Consider the following 17,057-nt stretch of genomic DNA (forward strand, 5'->3'; position numbering starts at 1 on the left):
AACAATGTTGCCTTGTTATATGGTTATGGATGAGATAAAAGCACAGGGCTCCTACAGCCTTCATCATGTGACCAAACAGAATAATTCATTCTAGTTAGAGACTGTTTTAATTTTATATTTGTAAGTAATATTTTCACTATTTCATAACTTAGTACATACATATTCCATAATGTTCAAGAAAAGCCTGTTTACTTACAGAATTTCCAACAACTTCAAGATTAGATTTACATGAAATGCTCTCTGTCACAGGTATATAAAATAATACGTTTACAAGGTTAAAAATGCAGTTTCTATACGGGAATGCAAACTTTCTACATGAATTTCGAAGATGAAGTCTTCTTGGGTTATCAGCCAGGTCACTGTGTCATTCTGTGGCTACGTTTGGAGAAGTTTCCTACTCGTCATCTTCAGGCGAAGGGTCAGGTTCATGCCAAGTTCATTCCTTTATAGATGCTGGAGCGCAAGCTCCTCTGCCTCGTTTGCAATGGTTAGGCCAAAAACAGGATTCCCCTCGCCCATTCACCACACCCCTTCTGGAGGTGTGTGATTGGCCTAGCCATTGCAGACAAGGCAGAGGAACCTGTTGTTCACCATCTGTAAAGATACATACTGGACGTGAACCCAACACTTCTCCTGCAAATTACGAGTAGGAAACTTGTCGAAATGTAGCTGCAGAATGTCACCTTCACTCAACTGATAACGTGAGAAGACTTCATCAACGCATTTTTTCATTTGCTGAAGCTATATAGTGATATATACAATGCAAGAAACCAGTGCCACCTATGGCATCATATTTATAGGGTGTTATTACATATCATGCTGTATCCTCGTAGCTTATATCAGGTGTGTATTAAACATATAACTTTGTTTACGTTGTTGTGTGCCTTTCAAAACAAGACTTATTTTGCAGCATGACTTGCAACCTACTAGTGAAAAATAAAATAATAATTAAAAAAAAACATCAAGTGCGCTACAAAACTTGAAGCTGCAATCCGGCATCTGCTTCACTGTCAGTAACATACTATGTCCTTTACCTCAGCTATTGATTCTTTGAGTAAAAAATTACACTGAACCTATGAAACATCTGATGTAACATGTGTAGTACAATTCAGCTGTCTTTGTGCTCTCTCTCTCATTTTTGAAACTATCCTTGCCTTTCACCATTATGACAGCCACTCTCACCATAATTAATTTCATATTCCTTCTGCTCTCTCTTGTGGCCTAGTTTATTCATCCCCCCCCCCCCCCCCCCGGTGGATTCGACACCAATACACAGTGTACTTACTATCTTTGTAAAGTCTTCTTAGGCAGGGAACCCACTGGAGTGGGCTAGCATGGTACAAGGTATGCATATAGCTTGCAACCTGAGATGGAATACACACTGTCTAATGGAGCAGTGCCTATTTGACTGACATGACGTAACAGGTGTTGGGATATACACAGTATGCAGATGTTTTCGTACTACTTTTGACATTTCAGCTACAATTATTCGAATGGCAGCGTGTCCTCAGAAAAAAAGGGTAGTGAGATACATATTCAACTCTTCAAGCACCTTAAGGCTGAGTTCATACAAGTGGATTGTTTGTGGAACATCAGCTTCAGTAAAGCTTTGAGAAACTCCTAAATTTAAAGTGTTGACGAGTTTTGAGAAACACCTATATTTCTCTTATTGCTGACATGCTGCACTGTGCTTCTTCTGGAACAGTCTGGTAAACAGACAAATTCAATTGCAATTATAAGAGGATCTGATAACTAGGTATTGTAACATGCAGCTAAGGCTAAGACAGGTCATATAATTGCAAAAATTCAAAATAATGTGATTTCAGAAGTATTCCCAACATGTCTGATCAATGGTTGGGCAGCGGGGAACATGTCTAATATACTCAATACGTGAGTACGAGGTGCATTCAAGTTCTAAGGCCTCCGGTTTTTTTCTCCGGACTGGAAAGAGATAGAAACATGCGCATTATTTTAAAATGAGGTCGCGTTCATTGTCAATACGTCCCAGAGATGGCTGCACCGTACGGCAGATGGAATTTTGCCACCAGCGGCGAGAATGAGAACTGTTTTAAATACTTAAAACGGCGACGTTTTCCTTACTTGAACAGCGTGCAATCATTCGTTTTCTGAATTTGCGTGGTGTGAAACCAATTGAAATTCATCGACAGTTGAAGGAGACATGTGGTGATGGAGTTATGGATGTGTCGAAAGTGCGTTTGTGGGTGCGACAGTTTAATGAAGGCAGAACATTGTGTGACAACAAACCGAAACAACCTCGGGCTCGCACAACCCGGTCTGACGACATGATCGAGAAAGTGGAGAGAATTGTTTAGGGGGATCGCCGAATGACTGTTGAACAAATCGCCTCCAGAGTTGGCATTTCTGTGGGTTCTGTGCACACAATCCTGCATGACGACCTGAAAATGCGAAAATTGTCATCCAGGTGGGTGCCACGAATGCTGACGGACGACCACATGGCTGCCCGTGTGGCATGTTGCCAAGCAATGTTGACGCGCAATGACAGCATGAATGGGACTTTCTTTTCGTTGGTTGTGACAATGGATGAGACGTGGATACCATTTTTCAATCCAGAAACAAAGCGCCAGTCAGCTCAATGGAAGCACACAGATTCACCGCCACCAAAAAAATTTCGGGTAACCGCCAGTGCTGAAAAAATGATGGTGTCCATGTTCTGGGACAGTGAGGGCGTAATCCTTACCCATTGCGTTTCAAAGGGCACTACGGTAACAGGTGCATCCTACGAAAATGTTTTGAAGAACAAATTCCTTCCTGCACTGCAACAAAAACGTCCGGGAAGGGCTGCGCTTGTGCTGTTTCACCAAGACAACGCACCCGCACATCGAGCTAACGTTACGCAACAGTTTCTTCGTGATAACAACTTTGAAGTGATTCCTCATGCTCCCTACTCACCTGACCTGGCTCCCAGTGACTTTTGGCTTTTTCCAACAATGAAAGACACTCTCCGTGGCCGCACATTCACCAGCCGTGCTACTATTGCCTCAACGATTTTCCAGTGGTCAAAACAGACTCCTAAAGAAGCCTTCGCCGCTGCCATGGAATCGTGGCGTCAGCGTTGTGAAAAATGTGTATGTCTTCAGGGCGATTACGTCGAGAAGTAACGCCAGTTTCATCGATTTTGGGTGAGTAGTTAATTAGAAAAAAAATCGGAGGCCTTAGAACTTGAATGCACCTCGTAAAAACAGTTGTTGAACATTATGTCTCATGGTCTAGTGGCTAGTGTCACTAGGTCCAGGTTTCAATTCCCAGCCGGGTTGGGGATTTTCTCCATCCAGGGACTGAGTGTTTTGTGTTGTCCTCATCATTTCATTATCATTCAGGTAAGTGGTAAGACTGGACTGTGTAAGGACTGGGAATTTGTACAGGCATTGATAACACTGAAGTTGAGTGCCCACAAACCAAACATCATCATCATCATCATCGTCATCATCATAATGATGAACATTACATGAATGAAACTGTTAGTGCAGACAAGGAAAATTGATACATATAGTATACCAACAGTAAAATGCTCCTACCAAAGCACAAAAAATACAACTATGATCCTGTTTATTTGTCTCCCCAAGTCCAACTCCTCATCCAAGTCATGGGAGATGGGCAACGGCATGAAGCAGGGGATTGCCTGTAGGAGTGAGGTACAGTGGGGACTGTGCATGCCCCGGGACCGCTACAGCAGTTATGAAGGTCCAACAGGAACCCAGAAAAGTGACAGTTAACGGGCCTCTGGTGAAGCTACAATAGGCCCTGCAAGCCAGTAGTGGATTATGATTTCTGCTTTCAAAAATAGAACAGGCCTCGGAAAGGACGGGTTTAATCGACGACTAACTGGCTATAAAGAAGGACTAAGATTTGGAACATTAAATATACAAACATTGACCAGAAAAGTGGACATGGTAGACATGATGGAAAGAAGGAAGTTAGACCTGTTGGAGTTTGTTGAAACAAGATGGAAAGGAGAGGGAAGGAGAGAACTGAGGAAAGGCTACCGACTGTACTGGAGTGGAAATGAGGAGGGAAGGAGAAGTGGAATGGGAATAGTAGTAAGAGATAGATTAAAAGAGGAAGTGAAGAGAATATGTGATAAGATGATGAAGATCAAAATGTCACTCAAGGGGACAACCAAAGAGGCAATACAAGTGAATGCGCCACAGGTGGTTGCACTTCTGAGGAGAAGCAAAAGTTTGAAGAGGAAATGCAGAAGCAGATGGGGAGGAAGAATGTGATAGTAATGGGGGATTTAAACTCACACGTTGGAAGAGAAAGACAAGGCTGCAAAATGAGGAAGGTGAAAGACTATTGGAGTTCTGTCAAAGGAATGGATTTCTGGTTGGGAACCCTTGGTTCAGAAAAAGAGTGAGTCACAAGATTACCTGGTACAGTCAAGACTTAAAGACAAAGTCGATAGTTGACTACTTCCTGTACGATAGTGAGATGAATAGGAACATCTTTGACATTAAGGTAATACCATCAGAGGCCTTCGATAGCGAACACTGTTTGCTGCTAATGAACCTGAGAGAATAATAAAGGGACAGAAAACCAGGAACGACATACACGGGTATGGTAGTTGAAGGATGAAGAAAGCAAGCTACAGTACCTACAAGTAGTAGAGGAAAGCATCCCAAAGGATGAACCAAAAATGGTAGAAGAGGAATGGGGTAGATTCAAGGGAACACTAGTAAGTGCAGTGGAAGCAATATGTGGGAGGACAAGCAATAAAAAGAGATGGAAAGAAACCCTGGTGGAATGATAAAACAAAGGATATAGTACAGAAGAATAATAGAGCCTTTAGGGTATGGTTCCAGAAGATAACAGTAGAGACAAGAGAATAATATCAAGCAAGAAAGAAAGAAGCAAAAAGAGTGGTGGCAGAGGAGAGAAGATAGTGGGTGGAACAGTGGATCAGAATGATGGAGGAGGATAGAGAAGGTTCAAAAAAAGGTGTTATATGGGTTGATTAAAAATAAGAGGAAGAACGGTATGACAAATGATACCTGAATGGTCAACAAAAGTGACCAAGATGTAGAGAATACAGAGGAACTCAAGAATTAGTGGAAGGAGTATTTTGAAGAACTCCTGAACCCAAATGGAGACCTGGATGAGGAGGAACAAGCCGAGGAGAAAAAAAGAGGAGGAACAGCAAACAGAAAAAGACCTTACATGGAGAGAAGTGGAAGAGGCATTGGGCAAGATGAATGGAGGGAAGTCACCAGGTCCGGATGAGCTAAGTGTAGAGATGGTGAGAGCAGCAGGAGAGGTGGGGATACAAAGGCTATATTGAGTAATGAAAATTGTGAGGAGACAAAAGATGATCCTAGACGACTGGAAGAAGGGAATAATTGTCCCGATCTTTAAGAAGGGAAATAGAAAAGAGTGAAAGAACTATTGGGGGATAACACTGATGAGTCATTGTGCAAAGATTTTTGAGAAAATTTTGGAAGCACAAATTCGGACAAATTAGAAGGAGAGATGAGAGAAGAGCAACATGGCTTCAGAATAGGAAGGTCCACGGTGGATCTAATTTTTGCTGCAAGACAACTGCAGGAACAGTGCTATGAATATGGAATAGATCTACTAATGACCTTTCTGGACACTGAAAAAGTGTATGATAGTGTACGTAGAAGCAAAGTGTGGAAAGCCCTAGAGAACAGAGGAGTAACAAAACAGATTACTTAGAGGATAAGGGAAATGTACCATGGAAGTGTGAGCTGTGTGAAAGTGGGAGGAGAGAGATCTGCTTGAATTGAACAGAAGAATGGCTTGAGGCAGGGAAGCGCACTTTCACCATTACTCTTCATTGCAGTGATAGATGATATAATGAGTACAGTAGCACAAGTAAATGGTGAAGGAAAGATGAAAGTGATAGTGTTTGCAGATGATCTGTTTATTTGGGGGAATAAGGAGGGGGAAGTACAAAAACAGTTGGACGTATGGGAATGAACAGTACATGAATATGGGTTGAAATTTAGTATATGTAAGAGTGAGATGATTATCACAACAAGAATGAAGGAGAAAGGAACAACTGGAATAACAATTGGTGGGGAACAATTGAGGAGAGTGGAGAGTTTGAAGTACCTAGGAAGCCTGATACAGGAAAATGGAAAAAAACAACAGAGAAATAAACAAGTGGGAGAGAAAAGCAGAAGCATTTTGGAAGAGTGTCAGAAGCCTGATATGAAGCAAGGATGTACCCCAAATAAAAGGTTATATACTGGTCATACTATGTACTGATCCTGACATGCATCCGAAACCTGGGTTATGAAAGGAAGAGAGAAAAGCAAAGTACAAGCTAGTGAGATGAAATTCTTGAAGAAGAGTATTGGAGTGACAAAGATGCACAGGTTAAGAAATGAGAGGATCAGAGAGTTAATGTTAAGCAAATGGAGGAGAAGAGGATACCCAGGAGGATACACAAGATGAAACTGGAAGGAAAGAGACCAAGAGGAATACCAAGAGACAGATGGCTGAAAGGAGTGGAGGAATGTGTCCAGAAGAAAGGAGAAGACTAGACCAAGGTGAAGACGGAGAGATGGTGGCAAGACAGAAGACAATGGAGAGGCTTACGTTCCAAATAGACCCGGCCAGAGACTGAAAACTGTCCAAGATGATGATGATGATTCCGTTTATTTAAAAGACTTACTGAAAAGTGGGGAACCAGCTGTCTCATTCTACCTTCCTCAGCACATTTAAAAATATTCATTCACAGCCACTCGACTGTTGCTGTAAGTTGCTCATACCCTCCACTCCCAGTTGCCATTACTACAGTCTCCTCTCACTGTCACTGTCTCCCTCTTGATCTCTCTTACACTGCTAATATATCACTCCTTCCTTCCTACTGCCACTGCCTCTTCTCACTGTCACCCTCTCTCTCTTCCTTGGTGTCACTGTCATATCTTCTGTCACTCATTATCACTGTCTCTCATCTACTTCAACTCCCCTCCCCTGGCACTCACATTGTCATTGTCTTCTTCATTCTTTCTATAACCCAATCACTGTCTACTATCTTCCAGTATTTAAAAGTTTTCTCTCTCTTTGCAACTGTCATTGCCTCCTCCTCTCTCATCACAAAAAAAGCGGAAATATGTTTGCATGCCAAAATTTTTGGTGAGAAGGCAGAATGAGGATTAAGGCATCTGGTTCTCCACTTTTCTGTCAGTCTTTTAAATAAACAGGAACATATTCACATTTTTACACTGGTTCCCTTCTTTTCCTTGCTGCAGCAGGGCATGTAACTCGTATGAAAAGAAATGCGTTGCTCAATAAAACTTGGACAGTTAAATTACATGCAACTGAAATAATTCAAAACCAATTTTAAACCTCAGACTGGATTTTATGTGCAAAAGAAATTTTACATGTGCTTCAGTACTACAACATCGTGTCCCCAGGTTACAATGGAGACATTTTACAGCATATTTTATGGGTACAAGTAGGGCTAACTTTGAACCTCTATATCTGGAAAACTTTTAAGGTTGTTTGAGAACGGGATCTTGGGAATATATCGTAAAAATTTCATTTGCTGTGCATAGACATCTTGGAATCCTCAGCTGGGTTTTGGTCCATTGGTGATGGCGAAAAAATAATAAAAAAATTCTTTTTGTAGGGTTTCCCAAGGAACTGCCAATGAACTAATGGTGGCTCCACAAGTCCCATCAAGCCCTCTGTAGGCCACATAAAGTGCAAAAAGAAATAACTGATTTGCTCTATTTACCTAGGAGGTAGTGTGCAATATTCGTACTTTGACCCTGTACTGTACGATAGTGACACTAAGACGATCCTTCTGCTGGGTATACAAGTAGTCCCAAGCCCAAGGGCTATTCAAGACACTTGACATTATCTTTTTAATCACCAATACAGCCTGAGGTTTGAGCACTGGAAAACCTAGTTTTTATGCGTGGCATTTTGAACGTATTAAATATGTATGCTGTTGCACACATACTGATACTAGCTCTGCTGCTGGATCTGCAATTGTCTTTTGAAATGAGAATAACTCTTAACGCAATGTTAGCTTAGAAAATGACTGTAAATGACCACATACAAAAGAGAAACACAAGCCACAACTGCATATACCATGTGGCCATAGCACTGAGAGTGGCACGTCATAGTCCATTGTGGCTGAATACCAAAGTATATCGTGTGTTTACTTGAGACTAGACGTAGGTACTGCTCTCTATCCCATGTTAAAAACAATTTTGATATGTTAGCTACACTTCGTATGCAACAGTGGTGACCTAAAATGCACAAAACATAAACTCACTAATGACTATATTTTTCATTATAAACTTTCTGAAATATGAGCAGCAGTTTACTTAATTTCAAAGTATGTAACAGCTATAAGCAATAACGAAAAGAGAGCCGGATCACTGTCAAGCTGCAATGCGAGACTGCAAGATGCAGAAAGGTCAAATTTTATTATTGAATAGTTTCCTCAAAATCGAATGAGAAAGACTGCATAGTGAAAACACGAGTGAATCCTAAAACAGAGCTTTTATATTTTTTATGTGAAAAGTAAAATTTTTACTAACAATTTAATTACTGAGATGGATGCAGCTTTGCTTCATTTTCATAAAAATTAATTATGTTGACTACAGGTAGAACATCTTCACTGTCTGAAGAAGACATGGTGCCACGTTACTTCTAGCTCGGTCAAGTCACATGCATGCCATGCTACTGTCAGGTATCTGCCATGCCCCACATCACAACACTTGCCATGCCACATTGGTGACAGCCCCGCCTTAGTCAACATGATCACCATTATTAAACAAAAAAAATTTAGGTTCTGAATGAATAATTAAGTTCCATCAACATTTGTTTACTCCTGTTTCTCATTTCTTGAAGTTTTCCTTTTCTCTTACCTTCTTCCTCCACAAGCGGCTTTTTTCACTTCTAAAGTTGTAATCTTTGGTTCCAAAAAGTGTGTACATTTTTGTGTTCATGTTGATTAGAATTTTCTCTTAATTTTCTGGTGAAAAGTGACTTGTTGCTTAGTCCTAAATTATGATAAAAATTCCATGCCGTATAATGAATAACTAATTACATATTCGCCTCACAGCATAGCAGTTTTTTTCTAATCTCTTACCTTATTAACTGTTGTGTTGCAAATTTCTGCAAAAGATTTGTCACAGCTAGATGAGGAACACTCTTGTTAAGCTGTTTACCGACAGCAGCGGCAAGCTCACTTGAACTTGTAGGCAGTGTCAGTGACACTTCACATAAGCAACGAAGCAGCAGCTTTTCCACTTCCGGATCTGGTTTGACCAGATCAATGGCAGATTCACTTTCCTCACCATCTACAAAATTAAGAAAATGATTGGCCACTAACAGCACACACACACACACACACACACACACACACACACACACAGAGAGAGAGAGAGAGAGGGGGGGGGGGGGAGGGGGGGAGGTAGGATTATTATTTCGCCAACAATACTTAAAAACTGAATCTGCACTCCCTCACTCCCATTTTCACTCACACATCCACACTGGTAATTAAATTATAAGGACTGTTAACATCATCACTGAGAAAATATCTTTCTTAAAATGTGGATATAATAAAAGAAATAACACTAAAACACAAACTGAAGAGGTTAGGTTAGGTTAGTGGTGTTTAACGTCCCGTCAACAATGAGGTCATTAGAGACGGAGCGCAAGCTCGGGTTAGGGAAGGATGGAGAAGGAAATCGGCCGTGCCCTTTCAAAGGAACCATCCCGGCATTTGCCTGAAACGATTTAGGGAAATCACGGAAAACCTAAATCAGGATGGCTGGAGACGGGATTGAACCGTCGTCCTCCCGAATGCGAGTCCAGTGTGCTAACCACTGCGCCACCTCGCTCGGCCAAACTGAAGATACTATGGCTGTGTGACTGCTTACAAATGAAATGGATAAGCCAGTCAACCCCACAATGCATAAAGATCACACACTTTACAGTTTCTTAATGATAGTACATTCATCTCATCATTTCCAAAAACTGAGGACTGACTGTAAGTAAATTAGAATCTGTATTCTTGTCTGAACATAAATCACAACCAGTTAAAATATGCCATACTGTAATCTCTACACCACAAGAACCACGTGGTGTGGAGCCTCCTCACACGATCTTGAACTGATGTGTCAGTGGGTGTTATAATATCCAAAGATAAGTGGGAGGGATCCCACCTTCTCTGAGTGGCTACAAGGAGCAACAACGCTGAAAACTATGAACTGGAATGCACTTGAAGATACGTGCCAATTATCCTGTGAAATACTGATTACAAAGTTTCAAGAACCAGTATTAAGCGAAGACTGGAGATATACTTCAGCCCTCCACATACTGTTTTCACAGACACCATGAAGAAGAGATTTTGCTATGAAATAGTGCAGGCAGCAGAGGATCAAATAGGGAAAAGGGCAAGGGGTAGTAGAAATCCTTGGGTAACACAAGAGATACTGAATTTAATTGATGAAAGGATAAAATATAAAAATGAAATAACTGAAACAGGTGAAAGGGAATATAAACGACCGAAAAATGAGATCAACAGGAAGTGCAAAATGGCTACGCAAGAATGGCTAGAGGATAAATTTAAGGGTGTAGAAGTATATGTCACTGGGAGGGGGGGTACAATAGATGCTGCCTACAGGAAAATTAAAGAGACATCTGGAGCATAGAGAAACACTTTTATTAATATCAAGAGCTCATATGTAAAACCAGTCCCAAGCAAAGAACGGAAAGCAGAAAGATGGCAGGAGTTTATAGAGCTTCTATGCAAGGGAGATGTAATTGAGGGCAAGTCATGGAAATGGAAGAGGACATAGATGAAGATGAGAAAGGAGATATTATACTGCATGTAGAATTTGACAAAGCATTGAAAGACCTAAGTTGAAACAAGGCTCTGGGACTAGACAGCATTCCGTTAGAGCTACTGATAGCCTTGGGAGAGTCAGACACGACAAAAGTCCTCCATCTGGTGAGCAAGATGTACAAGACAGACGAAATACCCTCAGAATTAAAGAAGAATATAGTAATTCCAACTACAAAGAAAGCAGTTGCAGACAGAGGTGAAAAATTACTGGACTATCAGTTTAATAAGTCACAGTTGGAAAATACATGAATCCTCTACAGAAGAATGGAAAAATTGGAGGAAGCTGACCTCTGGGAAGATCAGTTTGGATTCTGGAGAAATGTAGGATCACACAAGGCAGTACTGACTCTACGACTTCTCATAGAAGATAGGTTAAGGAAAGACAAACCTACTTTTATAGCATCTGTAGACTTAGAGAAAGCTTTTGACAATGTTGACTGGAAAACTCTCTTTCAAATTTTAAAGGTGGCAGTGGTGGGAGAGAAACGCTATTTACAATTTGTACAGAAACCAGATGGCAGTTATAAGAGTCGACAGGCACAAAAAGGGAAGCAGTAGTGGAGAAGGGAGTGAGACAGGGTTGTAGCTTATCGCCAATGTTATTCAATCTGTACATTGGCAGGGTTACCACAGGTTTCCCCAAATGAAATTTCCTGGTATTTCCCTGATTTCCAGACAAGTTTTAGCATTTTTCCCTAATAAATTTTGAAATCTCAAGGGTAAATGAAGATGTCAGTTGACAATCTGTCTTTGTAGCTATGGTACAAGAAACAATAGTGCAAACGAGGAAATGCCTAAAGCAAAACAACCTTGCAAGCAGATGGCGATTCCTGATGTGAGCAAAAATCTTAAGTACTAATATCAAAATCTTTTGTAACAAGCTGTTTTTAGATGGAGAAAGCAAGGCAATTGGTATATGTTTCATTAAGACGACTGATGTTATTTTATTTCAATAAAATGAAGCACATTTGGCGACAAAAATACGCATTTCCTTGGAGTCACAAAATATTTAAAATACCTTCACTAATTTCAGAAATAACCTCAGAAAAAAGTAGATCTCTTGAAAGAAGTGTACAAGGTGGGGAAGAATTGTGTAAACCAACACTGTAGGTGACCACCAATAAAATGTTGGTTCTACTACGTTCATTATTGTCGGGGTTCTACTATGTTCATTACTGTCGATTATTACCCTCCGTGTTATACCTATTATTTTACAGGTATTGTGTGATTTTTCATTCAAGAAATATATGAGTACATAGTGTACAAAACGACGGTGCCCGACTCAATTTTCTTCTTCTTATGGTCCATCTTTCTAACATATAAACTAGTTTTGAAGTCCCAAAATGTACTGCAACAAATAAAATATCTATATAATGCCACACTGTACAACGTACTTGCCATGAGATACTCGCAGTTCCTGAACTCCATCACCCATGGCCTCTGGCCTGCTGAGGAGCACCATGGATAAATCATGAAAAATGACTTCATTGTGCCACACACAAACAGACCCGGCCTGTGGGCAGAACAGTGAGACTAGATCTGATAGCCAGGGCCTGCACATTAGTGGCAACCGAATGGCTTCAGATTGGCACGCCTGATCCATCACAGATAACCGCAGAAATGGCCTCCAGTTTTGGCCCATCGCAGAAATCCACTTGTGCGGCCAGCTATTCACAAACAGCATGTTGATGAAATGAGACCATGGTGATCAATCCATGCAACAGATAATTTGTTCAAATACTCTTAGATTCAGTAATAATGAGGATAGGTAGCAACTCACCGTAAAAGTGATTGCGAAGCTGCAGACGGGCCCGCAAAAAAGAATCATATTCTTGCAACTAAATTTTCAGCCATAGCTTTTGTCAGAAAATGAGAACACAAACACAATCACTCAGGCACATGTGATCGCCATCTCTGGCTGCTGCATCTTAAGTCTCCGAGAACTGGATCCAAACAAACCACTCCTCACACCTCCCTGCCTTTCGTTGCCAGCTGCTAGGCTAGCGACAAGAAGTGGTGGCAGCACTGACTGCAAGCTGAGGAGAGTGGTAGGAAGGGGAGAAGCAGTAGGAATGAGGGAGTAGGGAAGTGGCACACATACTCAAGTGCACCCAGCCACCAATGATGCATGACACCTCAGTAAACAAACCGCTTCATCTATTGAGGAAAAAAACGAGATTTTTCCAGTGTTCCCCCCCCCCCCCCTTCCCCCCGAATTTCCCTGGCATGTTTGAAATTCTCTAATATTCCCTGATTTCCAGGACCTGTGGCAATCCTGATTGAGCAAGCAGTAAAGGAAACAAAAGAAAAACTTGGAGTAGGAATTAAAGTCCAGGGAGAAGATATAAAAACTTTGAGGTTTGTCTATGACATTGTAATTCTGTCAGAGATAGCAAAGGACCTGGAAGAGCAGTTGAATGGAGTGGACAGTTGTCTTGAAAGGAGAATATAAGATGAACATCAACAAAAGCAAAATGAGGACAATGGAATATAGTCGAATTAAATCATGAGATGTTGAGGGAATTACATTAGGAAATGAGACACTTGAAGTAGTAGATGAGTTTTGCTATTAGGGAAGCAAAATAACTGATGATGGTCGAAGTAGAGAGGATATAAAATATACACTGTCAATGGCAAGAAAAGCATTTCTAAAGAAGAGAAAGTTGTTAACATTGCACAAGTATCTGTATGGAGTATAGCCATGTGTAGAAGTGAAACATGGATGATAAACAGTTTAGACAAGCAGAGAATAGAAGCTTCTGATATACAGTGATGAAGAATGCTGAAGAGTAGATGGGTAGATCACATAACTAATGGGGAGGTACTGAATAGAATTGAGAGAAGAGAAATTTGTGGCACAACCTGACTAGAAGAAAGGATCGGTTGGTAGGACCCATTCCGAGGCAACAAGGTATCAGCAATTTAGTACTGGAGGGAAGCATGGGGGGTTAAAAATCGTAGAGGAAGACCAAGAGGTGAGTACAGTAAGCAGATTCAGAAGGATGTAGGCAGCAGTAATTAGTCGGAGATGAAGAGGCTTGCCCAACATAGAGTAGCATGGAGAGCTGCATGAAACCAGTCTTTGGAGTAAAGACCACAACAACACACACAGGTTTAAAACAAATCATTCATGTCATACTTAACATACAATTGGAATGGGGAGAAACCCTAACACAAGGTACAATGTTATATTCTCTCTGCTATGCAATTCACAGTAGTTTGTAGAGTGTGTATGCAGATGTATAATAGATAAAGGGAGGAGCAACTGTCTTGACAGCTGAAATTTCTTGACACTTAGCTATACTGAAGAGTATTCCTGAGTTCAAAAATGCTGTCTAAAACGCTTCATCTAATGCGTGCAGAATAAGTGAATAACCACAGCTATGCCAAAGCAAGTAAGATGAAAAAAAAGTGTAGCTTCCACAGTGAACCTTTTATTCTGCAAGGGAGTGTCTGCTATTTTGCAACACCCAATGAGTTGTAGACTGCTGTTCCTTAGTAGTCTTTCTAGACAAGAAAGACATAATTCTCAATTCCTGTATACATTATCTGATTAAAAGTATCCAGAAACCAATTAGTGGACATTAATAACGGGTGTGTCCACCCTGCATCTTTGTGTCAGCTTGAGCTCTGCTGGGGACACTTTCAATGAGACGTCTGAATGTCCATGATAAGCTGACACCCGCTGATGTCTGGACTGAAGTCGACATTCTAAGTGTTCCATTGGGGTCAAGTTGGGACTCTGTGCAGGTCAATCCATGCCAGGAATGTTATTGTGCACAAACTATTGTCTCTCAGATGCTGCTTTCTGGCAGGGTGGATTGTCACACTGATACAAACTATCATCATCTCCAAACTTTCTTCTACCGTATCCACTACACAATGCTGTAAAATATGTTTATATACTCCCATATTTATAGTTTTATTAATAACAATGAAGGGAACACAACCTAACTGTGACAAATGCCCCCACATCGTACCACCTTCTCCTCTGTGCTTCATCGTTGGCACTACACATGATGGCATGTAACATTATCCAGGCATTTGCCGAACCCAAATCTTTCCATTGGATTGACTGGACTGCCACAGGTGATGATTCATCATTCCAAACCACTCAGTCACTGTCCAGTTGCACCACTCTTTGGATCACCACCAGTGTCCATTAGCACAGACTACAGAAATGTGTACCTTATGAGGAACTGATTGACATTATTCTTTTTATCCCCTTATACACAGTCACTGTGCTAGATATCGAACGACTAGTCCACATGCAAACCATCTCAGCTCTCCTAACCAACCCATTCTGCTGTTACTGCTTTTCTACTGACAACACAATACTCCCAGACTCTTTTTATACTGGCGGGTCTGCCTCTTGTGAGATCTAGTGGTCAATTTTGCATTATATAGAAGTCTATGGATACTTCTAATTACATGATGCGCATTTGTAACAATTACAGAAAATAATGGAACTTAGTGGAAAGTTTTTAAAGCAGTGATAATTCTCACCGTCAACTTGAGAAACAGGTGATGGTACATTTGAAGAACTGCCTTCAGTTGACAAAGCCTTCGTCTTTGGTAGTGAGACTGGTGTAACATCTACATGGAACAGAGAAAGAAACAGTCTATCAAGCATCAAATGCACAACACGATGCGAAATAATATGCAACACAGAAGTCAGTTTAAAACCCATATCAAGCCATCAGCATGTGTATTACACATAACAGAAACAGTTAATGCAAACTGATACTCACCAGTAACAATAGATACAGCAGATTGGTTCAGGATGTCCTGTCGTTCTTTCTTTCTTTTCTTCAGTTTCTCACGTATAATATTTCGTTTACTTCTTATAGCCTGAATCTCTTCCCATGCATCAGACATGATTGACTTATGAATATCCTCCTATGGAAGTACTAAAACAGAGACAGATATTGTACAGGTTTAAGTTTGCCATTAATATAAAAATTATTTTTACGAACTGTACGATATATTCTTCTGTTTAGGACAATTATAGAATAATGCATATGCATTACCAATCAGATGCAATATATATGAAAATTTAATTACAAAGAAATGAGATGTAACACAGACGCATAGCTTTCTTTCCAATTTTAGTTCTTTTTAGCAACATGCACATACCGCATAAAACTATAGCCGAATGCAAGCTATGAATTAAAATTAAACATATATTTAAATAAATTCTAATACAGGAGTAAAATGCTTGCAGTAAGTAATCTACGTTCTCTCGAAACAAATACTACTCCATCTCTAACCAATCTGGTAAAGCTTAATTTATAAATCTAAAATTATATCTAAATTACAGTTTAAAACTGTAATACCTGACTATTTTCTTCAAAATATCTGAAGTAATTTTTAATACGTACATTTACGTAATTTAGTACGTTCACTGGAGGAAAGAACACTGGCTCTATGATTTACTTGAAAATTAGTCAAGGTCTTCCAAATATTAATTACAATTTTGCATTTGTATCTCACCAGTTTGTAAACACCAATTCTCACTCACGAAAGGTAAATATAAACATTCTTATATACATAAAAAGCTTTCAAATACAAAATCGATAATTGACAAAGGATATCGATACGTTTCGATATCTTGTATCGATGAATGTACAAAAATATTCATAACTTCTGCGATTAACGAGATACGCAGTCCAGTAGATTTAATTGAATTATTATTTCTGCATATGTGTTATAGCAAAGTAAGTGTACATATCACGGCACTTCCGAAGACCAGAGACATTTTAAGGTCGATTCACATTAGACGTCAACGGAACAAAACAGAACGTCAGGCAGTATCAGTTATCTTCATTACACCAGAACATTCCGGGACTCAGAAATAAAGTTGATGAACTACTCATTTGTATTGATGAAATCAATTCATCTAACCAAATTGACATAATCTGCCTCTCGGAACATCAAGTGACAACTGGTATACAACTAGACATTTCAGGATTTAAGATAGCTTCCTACTTCTGCAGAGTAGATATGGATGGAGGACGACTTGCCACATTATTTAAAAACTGCCATCAATTCAAGGACATTGATATTAATAAATTCTGTTTAGAGACGCATCTAGAAGCATGTGAAACAGAAGTAGAGTTCCATAACAGATCCTATATAATAGTAACTATTTACCGAGCACCTGCAGGAAATTATAATCTATTCA

At 40.1% G+C, this 17,057-nt stretch overlaps 1 protein-coding gene across 1 annotated transcript in view; it reads right to left on the minus strand.

The window, feature by feature from the left end:
- Positions 1-16,468, minus strand: part of LOC124619413 (N6-adenosine-methyltransferase catalytic subunit) — a 73,365-nt gene extending 56,897 nt beyond the window's left edge. Inside the window, exons 1-4 of the mRNA XM_047145776.1 lie at positions 16,367-16,468; positions 15,625-15,783; positions 15,380-15,469; positions 9,113-9,323 (exon numbers count right to left, since the gene is read on the minus strand). Coding sequence (XP_047001732.1) covers positions 9,113-9,323; positions 15,380-15,469; positions 15,625-15,751 — 428 coding nt within the window. The 5' untranslated portion in view covers positions 15,752-15,783; positions 16,367-16,468. The remainder of the gene's footprint in view (positions 1-9,112; positions 9,324-15,379; positions 15,470-15,624; positions 15,784-16,366) is intronic.
- Positions 16,469-17,057: the final 589 nt, after the last annotated feature.

This window comes from Schistocerca americana, chromosome 6, assembly GCF_021461395.2.
Source record: "Schistocerca americana isolate TAMUIC-IGC-003095 chromosome 6, iqSchAmer2.1, whole genome shotgun sequence".
Taxonomy (NCBI): Eukaryota; Metazoa; Arthropoda; class Insecta; order Orthoptera; family Acrididae; genus Schistocerca; species Schistocerca americana.